Here is a 26,755-nt window from a genome sequence, read left to right as displayed (position 1 = left end):
CTTGGCAGTGTTACAGTGAAAAGAGATATTTTTGCTTTCTGCTATGATGATTGCAATAGAATAGATTATTCTAGCAATAAAGTATTTGCTAGCTGTCTTTGTGTTATGTGTAAGAGGTAAATGTAGTGATTACCTGAGGCTTTAATAAAGGTAGAAGTGGTTTGTGTTAATGGGTTGCTCTTCTTTATAATGCCATAGTCCGGGGGCAGCCCAGAAAACGTTTGCTCAAAACTACACACACAAAATGGCCATGTTTTCAAAGAGAATAAATGAAGCATTAAAAATAGTGCTGGGGAAATCAGAAACCTTTACAGCAGCAACATTAATACCTGCCTGGTCTTTTTTCTTTTTTAAATTTACTTATATTTGGCTGTGTTGGGTCTTTGTTGCTGTGCAAGGGCTTTCTCTAGTTGCGGCGAGCAGGGGCTACTCTTCCTTGAGGTGCACAGGCTTCTCATTGAGGTGACTTCTCTTGTTGCGGAGCACAGGCTCTAGGCGTATGGGCTTCAGTAGTTGTGGCACGTGGGCTCAGTAGTTGTGGCACGTGGGCTCAGTAGTTGTGGCTCGCGGGCTCTAGAGCGCAGGCTCAGTAGTTGCGGCGCACGGGCTTAGTTGTTCCGCAGCATGTGGGATATTCCCGGACCAGGGCTCGAACCCGTGTCCCCTGCATTGGTAGGTGGATTCTTAACCACTGTGCCACCAGGGAAGCCCCCTACCTGGTCTTAAATATAAATCTATCCACATGAGATAGGCATGTGTATTAGTTTTTATAGTGTGCGAAAGGAAATTCTTAACAGCACCATTGGGGCTGCTGATAAATGCTAAACTAAGTGATAGCCACATAAATGGAACAAATTCTCCTTTCTGTATCCAAACTATTTCACAGAAAAAATCCCTTCTTCCTTATGGTCCAAAAGGAATATCCCCCAAAGAAACCCTGTCAAATTCATTGCATTGTCAGAGCTATTTTTACAGAACGTGAAAAAAAAAAAAAACGTGAATTGCAATATTATATATAGGAAATTAGTTTAACTGTGACTCATAATGTTCCCAGGTAACCCACCTTTTTGACAATGGAGCCACTGTCTTCTTTGCTGTTTTCATGGCAGTCTGGGGTAAGTGTTCTACATTCGTATAACTTGTTCCCATCATCTGCTCTATGATATGTTCCTTTAAAGTCTGATTTTGGATATGAGAGGAAGAAGCTTGAGTAAATTCAGTTGGCTGTTGTATTAGACACAAGTCAATAAATAATTCATTTGGTTTATTTTAAAAGTGATGTTGTAGAGGAGAACATGTCTTATTTCTCTTAAGCCTTCAGCAGTTTCATCAGCATTCCATTATTGGAGTAAAATTCACCTTCTGTTGGAGACAAAAATAAAGCCTATGGTATACCAAAAGGTCTGCTGACACCTGAATACCCATCTCAGTATATATAGGACTTTCTGTTGTGAGTGGAATCTTTTCATCTAATATGTGAGCACCCACCTCTAGGCTTCTTCCAGTTCTGGTCAAAATGACTCCTCATAAACAAAATCTACTCACAATACAGAACTGAGTCCTTCTACATCACTTCACGCCAATAGCCCTATAATAACAAGGTATGATAGAACATTCACTTAAAGAATTCCTTAGCCCAAAGAAGTTACTTAACCCACTTTTTGGTAAAATGGGTTTAATAATATCTTCCTAGTCAAATAATTATAGAGCTCTAATTTAATAGTATAGAAAAGAGTCAGGACAAATACATAATAAACGATGAATGGCGGTTACCTTTGGAGAGGAGGTTACCTTTCGCAGAAGGGTAGGTAGACAGTGATGAGAGTCAGGCCTTTTACACTATATATTTTCCGTTTGGTTTGAATATTTTGACAATGATTATGCATTTTTTCTAGAACTTAAAAAGCCAAAATCTGAATTTTGAGGTTATAGAACTCTACTAACTCAAGCTTAGGTTCATGTTGTTCCTTATGTATGGAATGAATATCAGAATCTTTGCCATCTTTCAGGGCCTAGCTGAAGTGGCATCTTCTCCAGCCAGAAGATGTCTTCCTCCTTTGAATTTCCATACCATTTGGTTTATGCCATTCTTTGGGCACTGATAATGATTTGCATACACAATTTTTCTCGCCAATAGATTCATGGTCCTCAAGGACTATTATGGTCATGGAAAACCTTATGCATTTCTTTTTAAGACAGAGAGATTAATATTCGTTAGATGGATGGATGGATAAATGTATGGATTGGGAAAAAAGAAGGGAAAGAGAAGAAAATTACCAAAAGAGTTTCTTTATAAGACAATAAATACGTTTAAATGGTCTCTTTGGCATGTAGAAATATAAAACCTTGTTTTCTTTGGGAGGTTTGTTCTAAGTATGTTATGTCTTCCTTACCTCAAGCTCTTCAAAAGCAAGTTGTCCCACCCACCGCAGCTCTGTTGAAGAAAAATTTTTGAACCCTATGACTCCAGCCCCTTTTCACCCAGTGGGCATTTGTCCCAAGAATAGTCAAACCATAGGTTGGTGAGTGTCATGAGAGAAGGTTCTGCCCAAACAGGAGCTGGCAATGCCACCCAGAGTCTTATTCTTAAGAATGTGGATTGGCAAATGTGGAGCGACACGAGAGAGTTAGCAGTAGAAACAGGCACTGAAAGATGCAGAGAGGGAAGAAACGGGAGGGAGGAAGGGAGAGAGGGAGATTGAGATTGACCAGCAGGTAGAATTGGGGACCAGGAGGAATTATGAGCAGGTTGAGTTGATGAGAAATTGAACCTAGAAATAAGCAGAAGCAAAGAACTAGTAGAAAAAATTAGAATAGAGGGTACAGAAGCCAACTGGTAGCCATCTGGGAGAAAATGCAAGACAATCCCCCAAGAGAAGCAAAGAAAGAATGTGGCCAAGTCATGTTATTAGTGGAGTATCAGGGTGAAGACCCAGGGTGTCTTGTGGCTGTAGTCTCTCAAGCTGCTGGCTTCCATATCCTGTCTGAATAGGTCCAGTCTTTTAATTCCCATGGGATTTCTGCCTCCCTTGGTGGACCTTGTGAAAGCCCTCACTATTTATGCTACACCCCTTACTGCATCTCTTGCAAACAAAGGAAGGTAACCATAATAGAGTTTTGGTTACAGGAATGACCTCTCAGGTCAAGCATGTGTATCTCGCTTTTCTAGAACATATTAGTATTGGTAACCATGATCATGAAATATAACAAGACATCCAGTACTTCAACTTTGCCATGATCACAAATGAGGAGACTCTGGAAAATGTATTCATTTCCTAAATCAGTGGTTCCCAAACTTTTTCAAGTCATGACACATAGGAAATGATAATATTTGCACAGCATGCTGATGTCCAGGAAGGAACCTGCTCATGGCCAGGGATAATACTGCCCTAAGAACCTTAGCCTCCCCCAAAACTGATGGGATTATCACCTCTGGCAGACCTATAATCCATTCCTGGCATACATATTGGGAAGCTCTGTTTTGGGCTACTGGTCTACTGTGTAATAGGTTAATACTTCTGTAGAGAGAGTGGTATTCAGAAGAATTAACACACAAAACTCCCTTATCCATTTCAGTGTTCCACCAATTTTACATATACTTTGGCTGAAATAATATTTTCTTCTCCCACAGTTACCCAGAAGTAAAATTCTGGTAGAATGATAATAGTCTATAAGGTAGAGGTTGTCATCTCCACCCCTCACCCAGTACCACCATTGTAAAGTGGATGGCATCCCTTTCTTGCAAGTTGGAATGTCTTATACTGGGGATAACAGACAGACTTTATTATTTTATCTCTGCCAACCTCAGTGGACTGGTAGTGATTGCCTGGAGCATGGAGGTTGCAAGTAGGTAGACTGGAGATCTGACAGTCCTTGTTCCTCGGAGGGCACTCAGTAAGAAGCTGATAGATGTTTTGTAATAACCTTTGAACAAAGGGAACATTTTAGGGCCATTCCAGGCAACGCAAGCCTGGAATAATTCATTTTCAGAATTGCTTTGTCTTCGTAGACAACTTATTACTTAAATCTTGTATTGTTCCCAGTTTGAGAAAAAGAATCATTTACCCCAGGTGTTTCTTTGTAGATAGGGCTTTGCCTTTTGCAGAAATCTAGAATAGCCAATAACAGTGATAATTAGAATAATAGCATACACTTATTGAGGGCTTACTATATTAAGCATTGTTCAGTATCATCTCAGTTAATCTGTATAGCAACCTTTGAGGAAGGGAATATTACTATTCCCATGTGATAGATGAGAAAATGGAGGCAGTAGCTAGAAAAAAGTGGTAAAGCCGAGTTAAACTAGACAAGCTTTTAGCTCCTCCACTCCACTGCTAGGACCATGTGCTGTCTGTAATCCTGTTTGCTTCTGTTTCACGGATCTGAACTTTAAAATAAAAGACTGTTACACTTGTCCCGAGCCCAGTATAAACATGTATCAGTTCTAACGGAGCTCGGTTTAATGGTCTCAGGATCATCCTTTACAGCTGACAAGTTACAACATTTAGGAAAACAAATGCACTTTATTTTCGGGAAATTGCTAGGTATGGAGATGATGAGAACAGATCTAAGGGGTTTACGAGTCCTCAGAAGGGATGGGGTTGGTGTGTCTGTTTTGTTGCCTTTTGCTTTGTATGTTCACCGGAGAAACAATAAGGCTCCATTTGGAAACAGTCTGTAGTTTCTGGAAGGGCCTTTGTGTGGGGTTAGAAATCTTGACAGAACTCCACCACCTTTGTTCCTGTTCACACTCATGTGATGCAGGGCCTCCTAGGGACTATTCTGTGAGCCTAGGGCTTGAATCAGAGTGGCTCTTTCGTCAATGATCATTTTGTTTCAGAAAGATTCAAGGGACAGACAATTATGGTCTAAATTAGCTCTCTCCCTAGGGGAAAAAAAATGAGTCATTAGGGAGTTTGATACTGGCAGAGACTTGCCAGGAAGCATATTATCTCGCTGTTCTTTGTTTCTGTTTTCTTTTTTTCTTTTTTTTTCCTCTTTCAAGTGTTGCCAAAAATTAAATTATCCCCAGTAAACAAACAAATCGAGGTCCTCAGAGCTTTCCAATCAAAATCACAAGATTGTGGTTGTTTAAATGCAAATTCAAAGATTCTGCATATGGTCCCATCAGTAATTTAAGAACGAAGTATGTCTCATTTTTTGAAAATAAATTTTATAATAATTTGCCTTTTGTTTTTAGATATTTACACTGATTTTCATAATCTTATCTATATATCCAATGAAAAACGGTGATTGTATATTCAGAAAATGAATACATTTACTAAATGCCTACTAGGTGTGTAGGTGCAGTCACATATGATACCTCATCAATTTCTCATAACCCACCAGGAAGAAATTCCTATCTCCATCTTATAGATGAGGATATTCAGGCTCAGAGAGGTTATGCAACTTACCTAAGATTAGCCAGCAGATGGTAAGTGATGGAGTCTGGATTTTAAACCAGATTTCGTCTGCCAAACTCCGGAGTCATTCTGAAGTATGTCCACTGTGGCATTCACCTCCTATAGGATGTTATAAGATTTCATTACTCAGCAGACAGTGCATATTCACTGTCCCTTGGCACTGGGCATACCTAAAAAATGAGTAAAGTGTGATCTCTGCTTTCAGAAGTTGGTAATTATAATGCTAGGTGTTAAGTCCAATTTATAAAGAGACAGTGAGGGTCCATGCAGCCAACTTCCTGAGGCAAAAAGGAAAAGCAGAAAAGCTTTTACCCAAGAATAGATATTGGAACCAAGTCTTAAATTTGCCAGGCAAATAAATGGAGTTGGGGGAGGTATGAATAACATTCTGAGCTGAGAACAGTGTGAGCAAAACTCTGAAACGAATGCTTAGACATTACATGTGCTAGGGACATAGATTGTGTCCTGGTTTCCTAGGGGGTGCTGTAACAATATACCACAAACTGGGTGGCTTAAAACCCCAGAAAGTTATCCTTTCACAGTTCTGGCGACGAGATGTCTGAAATCAAGGTGTCAACAGTGTTGGTTCCTTTGGGAGACCCTGTGTGAGAATCTGTCCCGTGTGTCTCTCTTAGATTCTTGTGCTGGCCAGCAAACCTTGGCATTCCTTGGCTTGGAGAGAACATGGCTCCAATCTCTGCCCCCCATCTTCACCTGCATTCTCCTCGTGTCTCTGTTGTCTTCACGTGGTGGTCTTCTTATATAAGGACACGAATCATATTAGATTAAGGGCCCACCTTACTCCAGTATGAACTCAGCTTGTTAATCTGCAGTTATTTTATTTCCAAATAAGGTGACATTCTGAGGTTGGAGCTTAGGACACCAACATATTTTTTTGCGGGGGGACACAATTCAGCCATAAAAGAGTATGTGTTGAAGCCTGAGTTCTGTTTATCACACAACACCTGTACCACAACAGAGAACCATGGCTTCACCCTGTAGGCAGCAGAAAGCCAGCTGAAGTTGTAAACTGGGGAGTGACATCATCAGTTGTGTTTGGGAAGCAACTGTGGCAACAGTGTGGGGAGGGGTGAAAGTGGGGACCAATAGGTAGCAGGTAGCCACTAAGAAGGCTGTTCCAGTGCTCAGTTAAAACATCATGCAGAATTGGGTGTCAGGGAAGATCTTAATTACAGAATAAAAAAATATATATTGGGCTTCCCTGGTGGCTCAGTGGTTAAGAATCCGCCTGCCAATGCAGGGGACATGGGTTCGAGCCCTGGTCAGGGAAGATCCCACATGCCACGGAGCAACTAAGCCTGTGCACCACAACTACTGAGCCTGTGCTCTAGAGCCTACGAGCCACAACTACTGAGCCCACGTGCCACAACTACTGAAGCCCGCATGCCTAGAGCCCATGCTCTGCAACAAGAGAAGCCACCACAATGAGACGCCCACGCACTGCAACGAAGAGTAGGCTCCGCTCACTGCAACTAGAGAAAGCCCGTGCACAGCAACAAAGACCCAATGCAGTCACAAATAAGTAAAGATAAATAAATTTTTTAAAAAACAAATATATTATAAACATATATAAACATATACATAAATATATTTTCCTTGCTTTAGTTGTTTGTGACAGACAAAAATTGGAAATAACCTAAATATCCAACAATAGAATGGTTAAGGAAATTATAAGTAGCCATTAAAAATCGTCTTTCCAAGCATATAATAATGTAACACAAAGCTATATTTAACTTTTTTTAATATAGGATACAAAGTATACAAATAAAGTGTGATTTCAGGTATAGAAGCGTCACCAACTCCAAAGTCCTACTGCTCACTGCATGACAGGCCAATAAATCGAGAGATGATATACTGGGGCAAAGAATAGTGACTTTATTCAAAAAGCCAGAAGACTGAGAAGATGGTGGACTGGTGTCCCAAAGAACTATCTTGCCTGGATTTCGATGGTAGTTTCTTTTGTAGAACAAAGAGGGGGGAGGTGAGGAGGAAGAATAAAAAAGGCTATAAGTCATTGTAGATATTTCCTAGTTCTGGACAGACTCTGGAAGGGGATGTGTTAATTTCTTCTTACTTGCAGCCATTCACAGTTGGGCCTGGTCAAAATGTTTCCTGTGAGCTAAACAAAGGTATTTTATATTATATTAATGGTGGTGTCCTCTGGGTGATAGGATGATAGGACATTTTTATCAGTTTTAGTTAGGTATAATTCACATAAAATAAAATCCAGTGATTTTAAGTGTACATTTTGACGTTACGTCAAACATATATAGTCATGTAACCGTCACTGTAATGATGACATAGAACATTTTCATTTTCCAGAAAGTTTCTTCAAGCCTCTGAAGTCAGCCCCTTGGCAACCTCAAACGTGCTTTCTATCACTATAGTTTACTCTGTTCTAGAATTGCATACAAATAGAGTCTTTCAGTATTTAGCATTTTGTTTCTGGCTTCTTCCACTAAGATTAAAGCTGTTGAGATTCATTTATATTGTTGCATATGTTGGTAGTTTGTTCTTTATAGTACAGAATAGTATTCCATTGCCTGAAATATACCAAAATTTGTTTATTCATTTTATCCATTTGTTTACCCAAATGTTGATAAACATTTGAATTCAATCCAGTTTTTAGCTATTATGAATACAGCTGAGACTTAACGGCTATTATAAAAATTTTTTGCACATTTGCATAAAAGTCTTTGTATTTATTTCTCCTGGGAAAATAATTAGGAGTGGCATTGCTGGATCATAGAATAAGGGAATATCTAACTTTATAAAAAATTGTTTTCTGAAGTAGCTGTGCTGTTGTGCATTCCCAATAGCATTATATGAGAGCTCCAGGTGTTCCACATCCTCACAAACACCTGAACTTATTAGTCTTTATAATTTTAGTCATCCTAGTGGGTACATAGTGTTATCCCCATTGTGGTTTTAATTTGCATTTCCCTGATGACTAGTGATGTTGAACATCTTTCCGTGAGCTTGTGTGCAATCTGCACATCTTTAGTGAAGTGTTTGTTCAAATGCCCATTTGTTATTGGGTTGTTTGTCTTCTTATTTTTAAGTTAAAAGAGTTATTTATATAATCTGAGAAGTCCTTTAGCATACTATGTTTGCAAATATTTTTCCCAGTTCGTGGCTTTCATTTTTATGTTCTTAATGGTATCTTTTAAAAAGCAAGCGCTTGCAGGGAGATCAGCTCGGTGCTTTGTGACCACCTAGAGGGGTGGGGTAGGGAGGGTGGGAGGGAGGGAGACGCAAGAGGGAAGAGATATGGGAACATATGTATATGTATAACTGATTCACTTTGTTATACAGCAGAAACTAACACACCATCGTAAAGCAATTATACTCCAATAAATGTGTTAAAAAAAAATAAAAAATAAGAATAAAAATAAAAAGCAAGTGCTTGGAATTCACTGGCAGTCCCGTGGTTAGGACTTCATGCTTCCAACTGCAGGGGGTACAGGTTTGATCCCTAGTTGGGGAACTAAGATCCCACATGCCTTGTGGCATGGCCAATAAATAAATAAATAAATAAAGTTTAAAATGAAAAATAAATAAAATAAAAATAAAAGGCAAGAGTTTTTACTTTTGATATATTCCAATTTAATTTTTTCTTTTATTCTGTGATTTTTGTTTTTTTAAGAAATCTTTGCCAAACTCGAGGTCCCTAAGATTTTCTTCTAGAGAGCTTGTAGTTTTAGAACATATATTTAGGTCCATGAGTTATTTCAAGTTGATTTTTGTATATAGTGTAAGGTAAGGGTCAGATCCATTTTTTTTGCATATATGGATATCCAGTTGTTCCAGTACTACTTGCTGAAAGATTATCCTTTTCTTCCTTGAATTTTCTTGGCATATTTTGGTTGAAAATCAGTTGGCCATGTATAGGTCTATATGTGAAATTTTTTTCTGTTTGATCTATATGTGTACTTTTATGTAATAATACTGTGTTGATTATTATAGCATAATAGTAAGCTTTGAAATCTTCCTCTTTTAAAAAATTGTTTGGTCTGCTTTAGGTCCTTTGCATTTCCATATAAATTTTAGAATTAACTTGTCAATGTTTACCCTCCAAAAATGCTGATATTTAATTGTGATTTAATTGAATCAATAAATCAGTTTGGGAATACTGAAGACTTACTATCAAATATTCCTACCCATGAATGTCATTTAGCTTTTCATTTATTTAATTTCTTTAAGCAATGTTATGTAATTTCCAATGTACAAGTCTTGCATGTTCTTAGAAAATTTTCCAGAATCATATTGTCTAGTACTCCAATTACATGTATGTTAGACCGCTGAATATTGTCCTACAGGTTACTTATACTTTGGTTACCCTTTTTCAGTCTTTTTAGTCTTTGTGTTCTCCAGGCTCCTTTTTATATTGTTTCTGTTGATTTGTCTTCAGGTTCACTGATCTTTTCTTCTGAAAAAGCTAATCTTCTGTTAATCCTATCCAGTGTATTTTTCTTTTCCTGTCTTGTATTTTTCATCTCAGATTTTAATCAATTGGATCTTTTTGTATATTTTATCACTTTCCCCATTGTGTTCAGGTTTTTATCTACCTTCTTGACATATGAAGCATATTTATAATACAGTTGATTCTTGAACAGCACAGATTTGAACTGCACAGGTCCACTTATATGCAGATTTTTTTTCAATAAATATGTACTGCAGTACTATATGATCAGCAATTGGTTGAATCCACAGATGTGGAACTGCTGATACGGAAGGCCTACTATAAAGTTATATGTGAATTTTTCAACTGCATGGGGGTCGGCACCCCTAACCCCCACATTGTTCAAGGGCCAACTGTAGTTGTTTTGTCATCCTTGCTCTATCATTTCTAGGCTGTCAGTCTGAGATTGATTGAATTTTCTCTTAGTTATAGGTTTTATTTTCCTGCTAATTTGCATTCCTGGTAATTTTTTATTCAGTGCTGGAAAGTGTTGAGTTTTGGGGTTTTGTTGTGTTTCTTTAGTGCTGGACTTTGTTCAGGCATGCAGTTAACTAACTTGCAGCCCTGTTTGATCCTTTTGAAACTTGTGTTTAGCTTGTTTATTGTAAGTCCAGAGACTTACAATAGTCCACAACTAAGGCATCACCTGTATTAGGCCTCTTATAATACCTATGTATTATAATACTCTGCATTCTGACTAGTGGGATTGTGAACTACTTCTGGCCCTCTGTGAACTCTGAGGATTGTTTAGATACCAAGCAGCCTCATGTAGTTTCACCCTATGCATGTCAAGAGTAGAGGGGACCTTGTTGCTGATATTGCAGCTTTCTTTTAGTATAGCTCCTTCCTTTCTGGTATTCTGCCCCATAGGTAATTGCCAACTCACCCTCCCTACTCAATCTCTGTCTCCCCAGCTCAGTAAGACCACTAGGCCCTGTTTTTGTTCTCCCTGCCTGAACTGTATCCTGGGAACTGCCTAGAAGCAATGAGTTGGTATGCTCCTAGGGCCCACCTCATTTATTTCTTTCCTCTCGGTGTCACAGGTTTGCACTGTCTCTTGTCCAGTGCTGATAACAGCTGTTTCTTATATTGTAGTAGTTAATCCTCATGAGTGGAAGGGAAAGTCCTCAGCCTGCTGCAGTTTAATGGCTTCTTATAGAAGGGAAGCATATGCTCAGACAAGGCCTCAGAGAATTGTGGTTCCCTGGAGAAACTGCCATGATCCATGGTGTCTCCTAGGCAATACCAGTTCAGAAACACTGTTGGAATACCCAGAGCTAATCTGACCTGGGGATACAGACGCTTCTAAACTCTGCAAACACCAGTGCATAAGCTAGTATGTGAAAATACAGGTATATGGTAGTGAATATTATTTTATAATGACCATCATATTATTCCTCTGTCAGGAAACTTGGGAAACCAAATTAATCACCATATGTTGTTTGAGCATGGGAATCAGTACAGCTAGCAAAATCCCTAGAACATTGAAAGAATGCAAGTAATAATTGTTAAATGAACAAAAGAGGGGAGCAAGAACTTTTTTTTTTCTGCTTGATTAATCATTCTTATCCCATGTCAGGATACCTTTCTAATATCTACATTAGATGAAACTACCAAATTTGTGTTCTTAGGCCCTTGTTTTTCCTCAGCTACCCTTGTTTTTCCCCTATCTGGACACACTGACTTTCTCCAGAAGAGGTCCTAATGCCAGTAATAGTTTTGCTTCTTAAAATGGAGTCACATTCCTGTCCTTCCTGGATCCTGAGATTACCCTCATCTTGGCATTTTAGAGTGTTTCACAAACTCTCTAGTCACTCATTTATATTCATTTGCATTATTACTTCCAATGGCCTACCTCAAATGTTGCAAATTAGCAACCCATAAAAATATTCTGTTTGGTTTTCACCAATTTTTAAAATATATGAATAAACTCTTAACATTTTAAAATTAAGATAGTCCATGTGAAAATACATTTTCATAGTTCCTTTTGAAAAATTTGAAGAACTTGCCACAGCAGAATCAATGAGAACTGAGAAAAACCTACCACTTTACATGGTGCATACCCTTCCCAATTTGTCCCAAACCCCACCACTCCCTATTGTATGGCTTCTTCCAGGTTTTGTACTGATCTGACCCATTTAGCATTTGAGTTTGTGACTTCTAACTAAGCTCACTCATTGTGTGAAGATTTTACAAGTTAAGCTCTCAGGATGTGACTTATTCCTTTATTTCTAGGTTCTTGAAAAGCACATCATTTAAACTTCTCTGCTCTACCCAGCATGGCTCTCATTCAGATTCAGTGGAAAAGTCAAAAGCTTTCCAGACAAGCAAAAGCTAAGAGAATTCAGCACTACCAAACCAGTTTACAACAAACACTAAAGGAACTTCTCTAGGCAAGAAACACAAGAGCAGAGAACAAAAGAGGAAGGGAAGAAAAAGACCTATAAAAAAAATTAAGAAAATAACAATAGCAACATACATATCAATAATTACCTTAAATGTAAATGGATTAAATGCTCCAACCAAAAGACATAGACTGGCTGAATGGATACAAAAAACAAGACCCATAGATATGCTGTCTACGAGGGACTCACTTCAGGTCTAGGAACACATACAGACTGAAAGTGAGAGGATGGAGAAAGGTATTCCATGCAAATGGAAATCAAAAAAAACTGGAGTAGCAATATTCATATCAGACAAAATAGACTTTAAAATAAATTCCTCTGTTCTTCCTCCAAATGAACATTCTCAGAAAGTTATAAAGGACTGAAAAGACGAAATCTGTTAGTATTATTAATTTTACTTTTAAAAATTAAAATTAGCATTGGGAAAAAAATGACTGAAGGTGTGTATGAAGTAAGTCATTCTGCTTTCCTAGGAAGTAAGAGAATCATCTTGACCAGGTTTCTGAAAATGCTTTGAGTCATCAGACAGCAGGTCATCATTCTGAAATTAAAATCATAAGTACTCACTCATAGGTACTCCTCATTTTATTCCTGGCCAGAGCTCAATTCTTCTTTTTCTCCAAACAAATGGAACATAATCTTTTCTCAAGGAAAGACATTAGACTGTAGGATCTTTAAGCTCCTTGTTTTTTCAAAAATAAGAAAAATGCCTTTAAAATTGTTTTCTGGGATTAAACATAATTTTCCTCTGGACTACCAGTGCAGACATTTTTAAAGTGAAGAATAAAATTAGGCCTCTCAATATCTATTATGTTACCAGAGGGCAAAAATTGGCAGCATTGTATCCCTAGTAGCTTTGGGAATAAGTGTGGACTTTTCCAGGCCTCCCAGAAGAAGAGTATAGATCAGAGAGAAGGATACAGAGCTAATGTCAGGCTCCCACAGTGAACCTATAACCCTGGGGCACAGCACTTCTGATTTATAACTAGTTTCAGCTCCTGTAGTTGGGAGAGTAGGCTTTCTTTGTCTTCCTTTGTCTCTCTTTTTGGCTTTTCCCATTTCAATAGAAGTTAAAGCTCCCAGATTAGAGTGTGGGCTCGTAGCTAGGAGTCATGTAGTTAGCACCTCTGGCTCCTACTCTAAATGCCAGTTGTGCCCCTAGTCCTTGTAACAGCCTAAACATCCCTGTTGTGGGTTGCATTGTGTCCCCCCAAGAAGGATATGTTGAGGTTCTAACTCCTGATACCTGTGAAAGTGACCTTGTTTGGAAATAGGGTCTTTGAAGATGTAACGAAGTTAAGAGGAGGCCATACTGGATTACCAGTATGACTGGTGTCCTTATAAGAAGAGAAAACAGAGACACAGACACTCACAGGAGAGAATGCCATGTGAAGACAGAGGTAGAGGAGCAGTACCTCTGCAAATCCAGGGATGCCAAGGATTGTGGGAAACCACAAGAAGCTAGGGGAGAAGCATGGAACAGACTCTCCCTCAAAGCTTCCAGTAGGAACCAACCCTGCTAACACCTTGATTTTGGACTTGTAAGCTCCAGAACTGTGAAAAAATAAATTGCTACTGTTTTAAGCCAAAAAAGAGGCAAATCAGATTCAAATCTCAGTTCTGTTTTTTACTAGCCTTGTGAGTTCTCTGTACCTCAAATTTTTCATCCATAGAATAATGAAAATAATGCCAAACTTTACAAGCTTTTTAGAAAATAAAGATTAGTACCTAAGATGTAATAAATACTTACTATACAGTAACTAAATAAATGGTACAGTATTTCAACCCTGCCATGGAACTTAAGATATGCAGCTGAAAGAGGAGATTTCCCTGCATAGGTCTCTATAAATGCCTTAGGAAGATGATGAAAGATAGTTATTCAATGGGTTTTTTTCTAACTATTTGCAGAATGTTAATAATGGCTATACTTTCCAGAAAAATTCCTATATCAGTTAGGATGAGTAAAGTTAGCTGCCGTAATATACTAACTGCAAAACCTTGATGCTCAGTAGAACCCACAAACTTAAAACCCAATCAGGTGTTCCTGGTTGTCAGATAGCCTTCTACCTGGTCATCCAAGTACTCAAATTCCTTCCATCTCATGGCTCCATCCTCTTCTAGATCCTCAGAGTTCTCTCCATTCATCGAGCAAAAGGAGAAAAGAAGCATAGGGAGGATACACCTACTTCTTAATTCCTCAGCCCAAAAGTGATGCACATCACTTCTACTTACTTTTCATTGGCTAAAATTTGGCTCATGGCCACATATAACTGCAGTAAACCTGGGAGATATAATCGCACTATGCTTAGAAAGATGATAAATGGTTTCAGTAAATGCATAGGAGTCAGCCACAAACCATAAGTATTCTATTTAAGAAAATGATAATAGGGTGTGGCCTGCCGAACACTCTATGTCATGTCTTCCTTTTGTGTCCCTTATGGGCTGCATGTGACAAACTTCTCAATTGTGTGTGATTCGGAGCCAAGAGTGTCTTGCTATTTGAACACTAACCTACCTGAACACTAATCCTGACCCTGTCTGCACTGACAGAAGTCTCAGAATTTCCTAATGTGTCAACTACTGTTGTGAGAGGATTGTTGTTTGGGATTGGCATTAACATCTCAGGTGAACTTGTTTGTGGGTAGATCAGGTAGAAGTACAGGGTGGAGAGTTGGGCACAAGCAGGGTCCTTAGGATCCTTGTATCCTGGGCTGGTAATAGGGCTTTATTTTATGGGTGATGTGACTTTATTGACGAGCCCCTGCTCGGAGACCTGGTTAGATTGGGGTTTAGAAAAATCATTAGCAGCATGGAAAGATAGATTGGAATCTAAGAAGTTCAAAATGCTAGCAGTAAGTAGCTGAGAAAAAGGAAATTTGGGGGCCAAATTCTTGTGGAAATAATTGCATATATTAGAAAATGTTGACAAAACACGTCAGAATGTTCAGTCTTTTGAGAATCAATATATAAAATAAATATACTTTTTAAAAATTTTGTTTAAAGATATTTTCATGTGGACCAGTTTTAAAGTCTTTATTGAATTTGTCACAACGTTGCTTCTGTTTTATGTTTTGGTTTTTTGGCCCTGAGGCATGTGGGATCTCAGCTCCCCGACCAGGGATCGAACCCACACCCCCTGCATTGGAAAGGCAAAGTCTTAACCACTGGACCACCAGGGAAGTTCCAAAAGAAATATACTTTTAATCAAACTTAATCATAGTACTGGGCAGTATAAAAGAAAGATATAATATAAAGATATATATATAGATGGATACATATAGCATAAGCCAGCTTCAAAGGAGACAAAGAGGAAAGTGTGAGCTCATGACATAAGGCAGCATATACTTACCACACCCAAAGCACATGGGCTCCCAGAGCTGTGTTTTTAGACAAAGGACTTAAATCATGGAGTTATGAGGGTGAGGGATTGGAGCTTTGCCTTGAGAAGAGATCACCTATATTGGTTTGATTACATCCTAGTTCGTACATAGAGATAGAAGCATATTCCTCCTCAGATGAATGGGGATTTTCACACAAAGACACAAGAAAATGGCAGCTGCACAAACAATTCATTTCTTCTTCTCATCTTCCCAAGTTCTAGAATGGAAGAGAGGAGAGGATTATTGGCTGAAGAAGGGAATTACTGCTTCGAGTTTCTTTCTCCTTGAGGCAGGGTTCAGCACATGCTGGGGAGAAGGAAGCTGGTGGAATAATTCTTACAGCCACTGGCTTGTCTTGGAAATCAGTTCCTACAGACGAGAACCACAGATGGGTCAATGGGGCTTGTTGGGAGCAGCAACAGCCTATAAGACAGACTGGATGTGTATCCTGTGGCCTTAGGCCATCCCAGCATGACCCCCGAGCAAGCCTTTCTGAGGCCAAGGGGTCCAAAGCTTTTCTTCTTACGGAGAAAAGCCACACATTCAAGGCTTGGCTGCCTTGTTTCTTCAAGGCTAGGAGGGACTCTGGAGACCAAAGAGAGAAAATCAATAAAGTGGCATTTGTTTGAAGGGCCAGAGGACCTAGTCAAGGAGATGTTTCAGGGACCCCATGCAAGGAAAAGATAATTTGGTGAGGCAGAGGGCAAATGTGCAGAAAGAAGTTAACACAGCAGGCCTGCCTTAGAGAGTCCTGCTTTACAGGGCTGGCCCGTGGCTGGCATCTGGGAACTTAAATTTCAGGAGAGTTTCTACCACCCTAACTGCTAAGAGTAACTTGTTTTACATTTGAAACGGTTTGCTCAAACATTATGGTTTGTGCTGAATACCTCCTGATTTTTTGTGAGGCTTGGGAATTTTGGAACGTGCTAGGCAAAGGATGTCTGTGTGACCAGCCCCTGATAAAAACCCTGGGCACTGAGTTTCTAATGAACTTCCCTGTTAGACGACATTTCACGTGTTGTCACAACTCATTACTGGGGAATTAAGTACATGCTGTGTGACTCCACTGGGAGAGGACTCTTGGAAGCTTGCACCTGGTTTCCACCAGACTTCACCCCATGTGCCTTTTCCCTCTGCTGATTTTGCTTTATATCCTTTCACTGTAGTAAATCTTAGCCATATGTACCACTATATGCTGAGTCCTATGAGTCCTCCTAGTGAATCATCGAGACTGGAGGTGGTCTTGGGAACCCCTGACGCAGTAAGACTCCTGGCAAGGATTCCAGTGGAAAATAGCTGCTCAGTTTTTGGCACTTTTCTTTCTTCATTTTTAATTGGAGTATAGTTGATTTACAATGTTGTGTTAGTTTCAGGTGTACAGCAAAGTGAATCAGTTATACATGTACATATATCTATTCTTTTTTAGATTCTTTTCCCATATAGGTCATTACATAGTATTGAGTAAATTTCCCTGTGCTATACAGTAGGTCCTTATTACTTATCTGTTTTATATATAGTAGTGTGTATATGTCAATCCCAATCTCCCAATTTATCCCTCCCCCCTTTCCCCCTGGTAACCATAAGTTTGTTTTCTACAGCTGTGACTCTGTTTCGGTTTTGTAAATAAGTTCATTTGTACATTTTTTTTAGATTCCATATATAAGTGATATCATGATATTTGTCTTTTCTCTGTCTGACTTACTTCACTCAGTATGACAATCTCTAGGTCCATTCATGTTGCTGCAGATGGCATTATTTCATTCTTTTTTATGGCTAATATTCCATTGTATATATATATATATACAATGTATATATATTGTAATGTATATACAATATTCCATTGTGTGTGTATATATATATATATATATATATATATATATATATCTTTACTCCTCTGTCAATGGACATTTAGATTGCTTCCATATCTTGGCTGTTGTAAATAGTTTGGCACTTTTATTAACCTCCAAAGACATATGTTTGTTTCCATTTCCCGCTTCTAGAATTAAGCACTTGATTATTTTAGGCGTGACTTTCTTAACGACTATACTCTGAATTTTTCAGATTTTAGAGAGGCACTGTGGTACATATATCATATATTCTATAATACCTCATGAGGTCTGGGAAGTACCCATATTCAAATACATTAATGTGGCTGCTTTCAACGTATGTGTACTCTCACTAAGAGGGATAAATGAAGACTTTGAGTAGCCTCACCTCAGTCGAAGTCACAGCTTGCCACAAGATGAATTTGTGCCAAACTTAGGGGAAGAAACATACAATTTTTAGAGCATTTTGAATTTTGCCATCGCGGATAGGGATTATATTGCCATCCCTCATTTGCTTAGCAGGAAATTGAGAATTAGAAAAGTGAATTCGTTTGTCAGTGATAGCACAGCTTGTATCTGAACTGGATTTCAAATCTAGGAATGTCTAGGTCACAAGCCAGAGCGTTCTTAACTATTACCCTATACTGTCTTTCCAGTTACTTATTTTTAAACATGTCTTCTGTGTCCGAATACCACTAATAAGGAGCTAGTGTGAGAGCAAGGGGGAGTAGAAAAGAAGGAAGTAGTTATCTCTCTTTGGAATGGACATTTGGATGTTTACCTTACCCCATGAAACTGATTCCAAATATATGACATATTTTTCCCTTTTGAAGTCTGACTACACAGCAAGGCCCAATAGAGATGGTCAACAATTACCTCTCCTAGGGTATCTCTGTGATATCCTTAGTTGCAGTCATCCTCTGAGTGAGTAACTGAGTGTATGTGTTCCCTCATTGGGCTTGTGACTTCCAAGGCAGCAGGAATGTGTCTTGATTATTTTTTGATCTCTCTATCATTTTATAATGCTCAACAATTCATTTGTGTTGATATTTTTAAATTGAATTGAGTAGAAAGTTACTTTGGCTAAATGAGGATCACTCCCAGCTTTACCTGGGTAGGGAGTCCAGCAGGTTGGGAAAGGTTCTTAACAGAATTTACACACTTTTGCCTTCAATGTGACAATAAAGAGATGGTTTGGAGAAAAGAGAAGCAACAGGACAGCTTCCTCCAACAAAACAGCTTCCTTCAGTAAAATAGGCAGATACAGTCTACACAGATATTTATCCTGAGGGGAATTTGGGGGACAAGAGATCACTGGCAATCAAATACATGTGAACTGCTAAGCTTTGCTTTTCCTTTTCTGCCCCTCACTTTTCAAATGATGTTGGTAACCTAGTTTTCTGTATTCTTACATCTCAGGAGCTTCGTCATTCTAGTAAGTCTGCTCTGCTGTGACTTGCAAATCAGCTTAATTTAAATCTCTAAGTTTTCATTGTGTTTGACACAGACTTAGTAATTCTCAGAAAATGATCCTTGTTAAATAAAGTTTATCTAGAAATTCTGATATTCAAGAATGCTTACACAAACTGTCATTCTTTACAATGGCCTCATTATCCATTGGCACAGTTAAAGGCATTGTTTTATTTGAAAATGTCTGCCTTTCTCTGCTTGTTCCAGCGACAGTTTTCCTGGAGTTTTGGAAAAGACGGAGAGCAGTAATTGCTTATGACTGGGATTTGATAGACTGGGAAGAAGAGGAGGTTTGTATCATTTACCTCAATTTTCTTTTTTTAAAAAAGCCGATAACCAAGAAATACACAGTCCCTCTTGAGTCATCGCTCTCTGGCCTGTGATGGAAGTCAGGTTGATTCATAAAGCATTTTTTATACCTGTCTTTATAGGAAGTTTCAAGAGGAATTAAAAAAAAAGCACACAACATTTTGATTTCTTAGTGGAGTAAAATTCCATGACTAAGTAAAGCATTTCACTTGTAGGTAGAGGCATCAGAAGAATTGGTAGTAAGATTTGTTTAGTTTCCTTAAATATTATCCATTCTCTTTACTTTATCAGAAGGAGAATATTAGCTTCACAATTGTAGGCACATGGAAGCAGACCTCCTAAGTACTCCAAGGAAATGGTTCTGTGAACTCTACAGGACCCTGGACAGTGACCAGATGTGCACAGACTCAGTAGTGTTCCCCTAAGTGATAAATACTGAAGGGAAACCACTCCTCAAACAGCCTATTTGGTGGATGTGGCTAAAAGCAGAACCAGCTCTAGATAAAACCGTCCAGGAGAGGTAAACTCAGTCCCACAGACTTCACTTTCTCAGCATGTCACTCTCCCTTTATCCCCTTCTAGGCCAATACACCATGCCCTTTCCTAACCTGTGTCTGGTCTTTATCCTCTCTCTCCTTGCCCCATTCCTGTCAGAAGTCTCGAGGACCCATGGGTGGGTTTGGTCACCATGTGCCCGGCCTGAACTCCTCTTCCCTTCCTCTCATCCATTATCTCCTACCTCTCCTGAGTACCATTTCCTCAGAGCCTTGCTGGGCCAGTAAATCAAATACACTAGTCATATATGATATGATAATGGGTATCAATGGGTGTTTTCCTTCCAAGAGACACAGATATATATTTTTATAAATTAAAAGGAATCTTCTGTAAACATAACTGAGAATTTTAGCCCTGGGATAGGCTTGGTGGGGGAGATAATTTTGAGGGGAGTGTTTTTTCCTTCAAATCATGCCTCGTGGATGGCTGCCTTTTCTCCTCACACCCATGAACACATTTGGGTAGTTTTTAAATCTAGAAATGATACTGGGATTCTCAGCAATCCCTGTTCTTGTGATGAGGCCTCTCTCATGCTTTTATAAGCATGCATTCTCTAGAAAATGGTTTTCTGAGTTGGAAGAAACTGCCCAGGTGACTTCTGGGGGCTACCAGCCACAGCCAGGCTGCATTCAAGACTTCCTCCTGGGTGGAGCTGCTCTGGTTTTTGTTACATGTGTTTATGGGAGTGGCTTTCGAGTGGGATGGAAAATGCTCTTTCCTGGGAAGCCGAGTCACCACTAAGCAGCTGTGTCATCTAAGACAAATTACTTCATCTTCGTTTTCATTTCGAAAGAAAAATGTTTCTAAATTTTCCCCTTTCAGCTATAAAGTAGGGCATTAAATAATTTTGACTAAACCAGTCTAAAGTCACTGTTGGCCCTTGTGGTAGGCCCACAATGTGAGTACCCTTAGGGTAAACATACCCCTTCAGAAGTCTAGAGCTTTTGAACTCCCAGCCCTGTTAAAAAGCATGGAGTGCTGAACCCTGCCTTCACTCAGCACACCTGTGTACAGGAACTCACGTCAGGGGCCATGTGCAATTCTATTTCTGTTTGGGATTCATTGTAGAAATGCCTCTTACTTCTAGCCTGTGGTTCTCAGCTTGCTGTACAGAAGAGCCCAGACATGCTGCATGCCTTCTTCAGGGGTAACCCAGGATGTTACTTTGCTAGGGCCGCCATAACAAAGCGCCACTGACTGGGTGGCTTAAGCAAAAGAAGTTGACTGTCCCACAGTTTGGAGGCTAGTCTGAGATCAAGGTATTGGCAGGGCTGGTTTCTTCTGAGGGCCATGAGGGAAGGGTCTGTTCCCAGTCTCTCTCCTTGGGTTGTAGATAGCCATCTACTCCCTGTATCTTCACATTGTCTTCTCTCTGTGCATGTCTCTGCCTAAATTTCCTCTTCCTATAAGGAAACTAGTCATGTTGGATTAAGGTCCACTCTAATGACCTCATTTTAACTTAATTACATCTGTAGAGACCCTGTCTCCAAATATAGACACATTTTGAGATACAATACAATAACTGAAATGAAAAATACATGAGAAGGAATCAATAGCAGAATAACTGAGGCAGAAGAACAGATAAGTGACCTGGAAGACAGAATGGTGGAATTCACTGCCACAGAACAGAATAAAGAAAAAAGAATGAAAAGAAGGCAGCCTAAGAGACGTCTGTGACAACATTAAACGCAACAACATTTGCATTATAGGGGTCCCAGAAGGAGAAGAGAGAGAGAAAGGCCCCAAGAAAATGTTTGAAAAGATTATAGTCGAAAACTTCCCTAACATGGGAAAGGAAATAGCCACCCAAGTCCAGGAAGTGCACAGAGTCCCAGGCAGGATAAACCCAAGGAGAAACATGCAGAGACACATAGTAATCAAATTGACAAAAATTAAAGACAAAGAAAAATTATTGAAAGCAACAAGGGAAAAACGACAAATAACATACAAGGGAACTCCCATAAGGTTAACAGCTGATTTCTCAGCAGAAAGTCTACAAGCCAGAAGGGAGTGGCATGATATATTTAAAGTGATGAAAGGAAAGAACCTACAACCAAGATTACTCTACCCAGCAAGGATCTCATTCAGATTCAACAGAGAAATCAAAAGCTTTACAGACAAGCAAAAGCTATGAGATTCAGCACCACCAAACCAGCTCTACCACAAATGCTAAAGGAACTTCTCTAAGTGGGAAACACAAGAGAAGAAAAGGACCTACAAAAACAAACCCATAACAATTAAGAAAATGGTAATAGGGACAGACATATCGATAATTACCTTAAACGTGAATGGATTAAGTGTTCCCACGAAAAGACACAGGCTTGCTGAATGGATACAAAAACAGGACCCATATATATGCTGTCTACAAGAGACCCACTCTTCAGACCTAGGGACACATACAGACTGAAAGTGAGGTGATGGAAAAAGATATTCCATGCAAACAAAAATCAAAAGAAAGCTGGAGTAGCAATTCTCATATCAGACAAAATAGACTTTAAAATAAAGACTATTACAAAGGACAAAGAAGAACACTACATGATGATCAAGGGATCAATCCAAGAAGAAGATACAACAATTATAAATATATACGCACACAACATAGGAGCACCTCAATACATAAGGCAACTGCTAACAGCTCTAAAAGAGGAAATTGACAGTAACACAATAATAGGGGGACTTTAACACCTCCCTTACACCAGTGGACAGATCATCCAAACAGAAAATAAGGAAACACAAGCTTTAAATGACACACTAGACCAGGTAGATTTAATTGATATTTATAGGACATTCCATCCAAAAACAGCAGATTACACTTTCTTCTCAAGGGCACACAGAACATTCTCCAGGATAGATCTCATCTTGGGTCACAAATGAAGCCTCAGTAAATTTAAGAAAATTGAAATCATATCAAGCATCTTTTTTGACCACAATGCTATGAGAATTGAAATCAGCTACAGGGGAAAAAAAAAAAAAAACGTAAAAAACACAAACACATGGAGGCTAAACAATACATTGCTAAATAACCAAGAGATCACTAAAGAATCAAAGATGAAATCAAAAAATACCTAGAGACAAATTACAACGAAAACACAATGATCCAAAACCTATGGGATGTAGCAAAAGCAGTTCTAAGAGGGAAGTTTATAGCGATACAAGCCTACCTCAAGAAACAAGAAAAATCTCAAACAATCTAACCTTACACCTAAAGGAACTAGAGAAAGAAGAACAAACAAAACCCAAAGTTAGCAGAAGGAAAGAAATCATAAAGATCAGAGCAGAAATAAATGAAATAGAAACGAAGAAAACAATAGCAAGGATCAATAAAACTAAAAGCTGGTTCTTTGAGAAGATAAACAAAATTGATAAACCATTAGCTAGACTCATCAAGAAAAAGAGGGAGAGGATTCAAATCAATAAAATTAGAAATGAAAAAGGAGAAGTTACAACAGACACCACAGAAATACAAAGCATCCTAAGAGACTACTACAGGCAACTCTATGTCAATAAAGTGGACAACCTGGAAGAAACAGACAAATTCTTAGAAAGGTATAAGCTTCCAAGACTGAACCAGGAAGAAATAGAAAATATGAACAGACCAATCACAAGTAATGAAATTGAAACTGATTAAAAATCTTCCAACAAACAAAAGTCCAGGACCAGATGGCTTCACAGGTGAACTCATTTAGAGAAGAGCTAACACCCATCCTTCTTCAACTCTTCCAAAAAATTGAGGAAGGAACACTCCCAAACTCATTCTATGAGGCCACCATCACCCTGATACCAAAACCAAAGGTACTACAAAGAAAGAAAATTACAGACCAGTATCACTGATGAATATAGATGCAAAAATCCTCAACAACAACAACAACAAAAAGAATACGTTTCAAACCTATGGTTAAGGGTGAATGACATCTATAGGAGCTTATTAAAAAATAGATGCACCATGTTTTTAACTGCCTAAATCGAAAAATTTAAAAATTGTAGAAAACTAAGAATTATATTATAACTCACAAAGCGAATTCTGAACATTTTGCTGTTCAGAAGCTTTCTTTGTCCTGGTGTCCACATCACTCCCCGGTAATAAAAGTAAAAGCTTATTAGTTGTTTCAAACCACTAGGGACAGGACAAGTTGGTCCCTTTTCTCATTCTCAGTTTCTTTCTTCAAGTATAGTTTAAAAAGATAATAGAGACACTTAACTATTAGTCTAAATTACATAGCCTTGATGATAAAAAGTCTAGATCACCATTCTGCAGATTTTCTTTAAGTGGCCGGTTTCCAAGTCCATGTCATTGACTGTGGCATTTGTTGACTCGGTTTTCCTGTGGGGTAAAATGACTTTTTTCTTATTGTCTGAACAGTTCTTCAGTACATAAAAATGTGTCTGCTTGTTCTTTAGGAAGAAATACGGCCCCAGTTTGAAGCCAAGTATTCCAAGAAAGAGCGGATGAATCCCATTTCGGGAAAACCAGAACCATATCAAGCATTTGCAGATAAATGCAGCCGACTTATTGTTTCTGCATCTGGAATATTCTTTATGGTCTGAAACTTTTTTACAAAACTCTTTCTTTCATAAAGTACAAACCTGTAGCATGGTAACAACAATAATCATATCAAGTGTTTGGATATATTTTTGCACGTTCTGTTATTTAGTCCTCACAGACATTCTACATGGTGGTCAGGGATGGCATTGCTGGCATTTTACAGGTGAAGCAGCTGAGACTCCAGAAGGGTAAAGGGCTTGCCCAGATTAGCCAAGAAATAGATAAGAGCTCAGATCCTCCAATCTGCTGTTCTTTGCATTTGTCTCTCTATGTCATAATGAAAGGAACTAAAACTATGAGATAGTATTAATACCTACAGCAGTGTTTTTCAAACATTTTTTTACATGCCCTTACAGTAATAAATACAAATGTTGTCATAACCTAGTATATACTACACAAATAGATGTGTAAAACCGAATATGGTAATTGAAACAATGTTCATCTTTACAATATGCAAGGAACTCTGATTTTTTTTGTTTTATTACAGTCTATTTTTTAATAGACTGTATATAGCCAGCTATAACTCCCAAACATTTATTTCACTAATGATTATACAAGTTTGCAAAACACTAATTTGAAGCTGGACCATTAGCTTTTCCTAAAAAGAAGTCGTTTTATGATCAACTTTGACCCTGTCAATTACTGAACAAAACATATGCAAATATGTCAGAAATGTCATTTTAGACAGGAAAGGATGGTTAAGATCCTCCTTTCCTCTTTTCAAATAGCAAGTGTTTGTAAGTATATATCCTAGTTGGTTAGACTGGGAAGGACAAGACAATAGAAAATTCAGACAGTCTACCCCCCGTAGCCAGAAAGGAACTGAGCCCAGTGTCCCTCGGCTCAGATCAGGACTCAGAGCCATGCCCTTCTACAGATGCTGCTTTGATAGCAATTGTGTCGGGCCTTGCCTTCTATAAGTGCATCCACATTTATTGTTTGGGGTTTGTTTCTCACGACAAGACCTAAGGACATAAATTAAGTTCTCCTTGTTCTACAGATGGGGTAGGTCATAGAGGTAGAAGCCATGGAAAGAACAAGCTACGTGCCCAAGGTCACACTGCTAGCTCGTAGCTGAACCAGGACTCAGACCTAACTTCTGAGTCCAGTGAACTTTCCATTCTACCACATTGCCACCCTTGTCTATAATTCAGTGTAGTTCTCACCTGTCTCCCTATCAGCAGCTCCAGGATTCAGACACGGGCTATTTTTGTTTCTTTGTTTTCTATTATTATTACTACTACTACTACTTTGGCCAGTTCAGCTAGGGCTCATACCTGACCTTTTAGAGCATGTCACTCATAGTAAGCCAGAAATAGAGTCTGTGAGAAACACAGAAAAAGTTTCTATAAAGAAAGGAATCTCTAAGTTGGCAGAGGCTGTCCTGAGGCCCAGCTTTAAGATCCAGTTTTTGACAACTATGTAAGCTAAGGTCTCTGCTCAAAGACATATTAAGCAAGTCATCTAATGAAAGCCACAAAACTTTTTGGAATCTCAAATTCCCATTATTCATAGAGAGAGAAGATATGCCATATTCTTCTCAAACACCATGAAATGTTCAGAGGAAGATGCCTCAGTTCAGTCTGTGTATATATCTGATAGATAAGAGTATGCACCTCTCACAGGCTTCTTCAGCAACAAATAACTGAGCACTTGGCGTGATGCTAAGTTGCTGCAGAAATGACAGTTACCATCCTTACCCAGATGGAGCTTACCATCTAAGTGGGAGAGACTAGCAATAATCAAACAAATTGTTAGAAATTATAAGTTGTCTACTGAAAGAAGAGTACCCTATAACAAAAAAAAAAGCCTGGGGGGAGGAGAGGGCGTTCATGAAAAGCATTAATTATGAAGTAGTTCTTGAGCTGAGATGTGAAGAATGAGTTAGGTATTAACTAGACTGCGTGAGGGGTGTGTGTGTGTGTGTGTGTGTGTGTGTGTGTGTGGTGTCTGTGTGTTTGGCAGGGGGATGGGTGAATCAGCATTTTGGGCCAAGGAAATGGTCTTGAAGATTAAGGCTGCTTAGCCCATTGGAAACAATAAGAAAAGGTCTAGAGTCTCCAGAGGGAGGGGAAGAACACTCAGTGGTGCTGGAGAGACTCTTCCAGGCCAACATAAGGGCTTTGCTTTTATCCTAAAAGGAAGCCAATAAATAGTTCTAAACAGAAGAGTGACACGATAAGATTTCCACAATAAATATTTGTTCTTTTGCTCAATCTGATATTCTGTTTAATAAAGTGTTACCCCATAGCCTAACGGTTTATCAGCTCTCAAGTTCTGTGGCTTTTCTATTTGGATAACAAAGAACGTACAAACAGACAAGAGAAAGCGTCAACCACATGAAAAGTGTGCATTTTGTTG

At 38.8% G+C, this 26,755-nt stretch overlaps 1 protein-coding gene across 1 annotated transcript in view; it reads left to right on the top strand.

The window, feature by feature from the left end:
- Positions 1 to 26,755, top strand: part of ANO4 (anoctamin 4) — a 440,366-nt gene that overhangs the window by 351,725 nt on the left and 61,886 nt on the right. The window contains exons 16-19 of the mRNA XM_073789215.1: positions 1,055 to 1,115; positions 19,195 to 19,277; positions 24,250 to 24,390; positions 24,504 to 24,582. Of these exons, the coding sequence (XP_073645316.1) occupies positions 1,055 to 1,115; positions 19,195 to 19,277; positions 24,250 to 24,390; positions 24,504 to 24,582 (364 nt within the window). The remainder of the gene's footprint in view (positions 1 to 1,054; positions 1,116 to 19,194; positions 19,278 to 24,249; positions 24,391 to 24,503; positions 24,583 to 26,755) is intronic.

This window comes from Tursiops truncatus, chromosome 11, assembly GCF_011762595.2.
Source record: "Tursiops truncatus isolate mTurTru1 chromosome 11, mTurTru1.mat.Y, whole genome shotgun sequence".
Classification (NCBI taxonomy): Eukaryota; Metazoa; Chordata; class Mammalia; order Artiodactyla; family Delphinidae; genus Tursiops; species Tursiops truncatus.
This window is presented reverse-complemented; position numbering and strand designations above follow the sequence as displayed.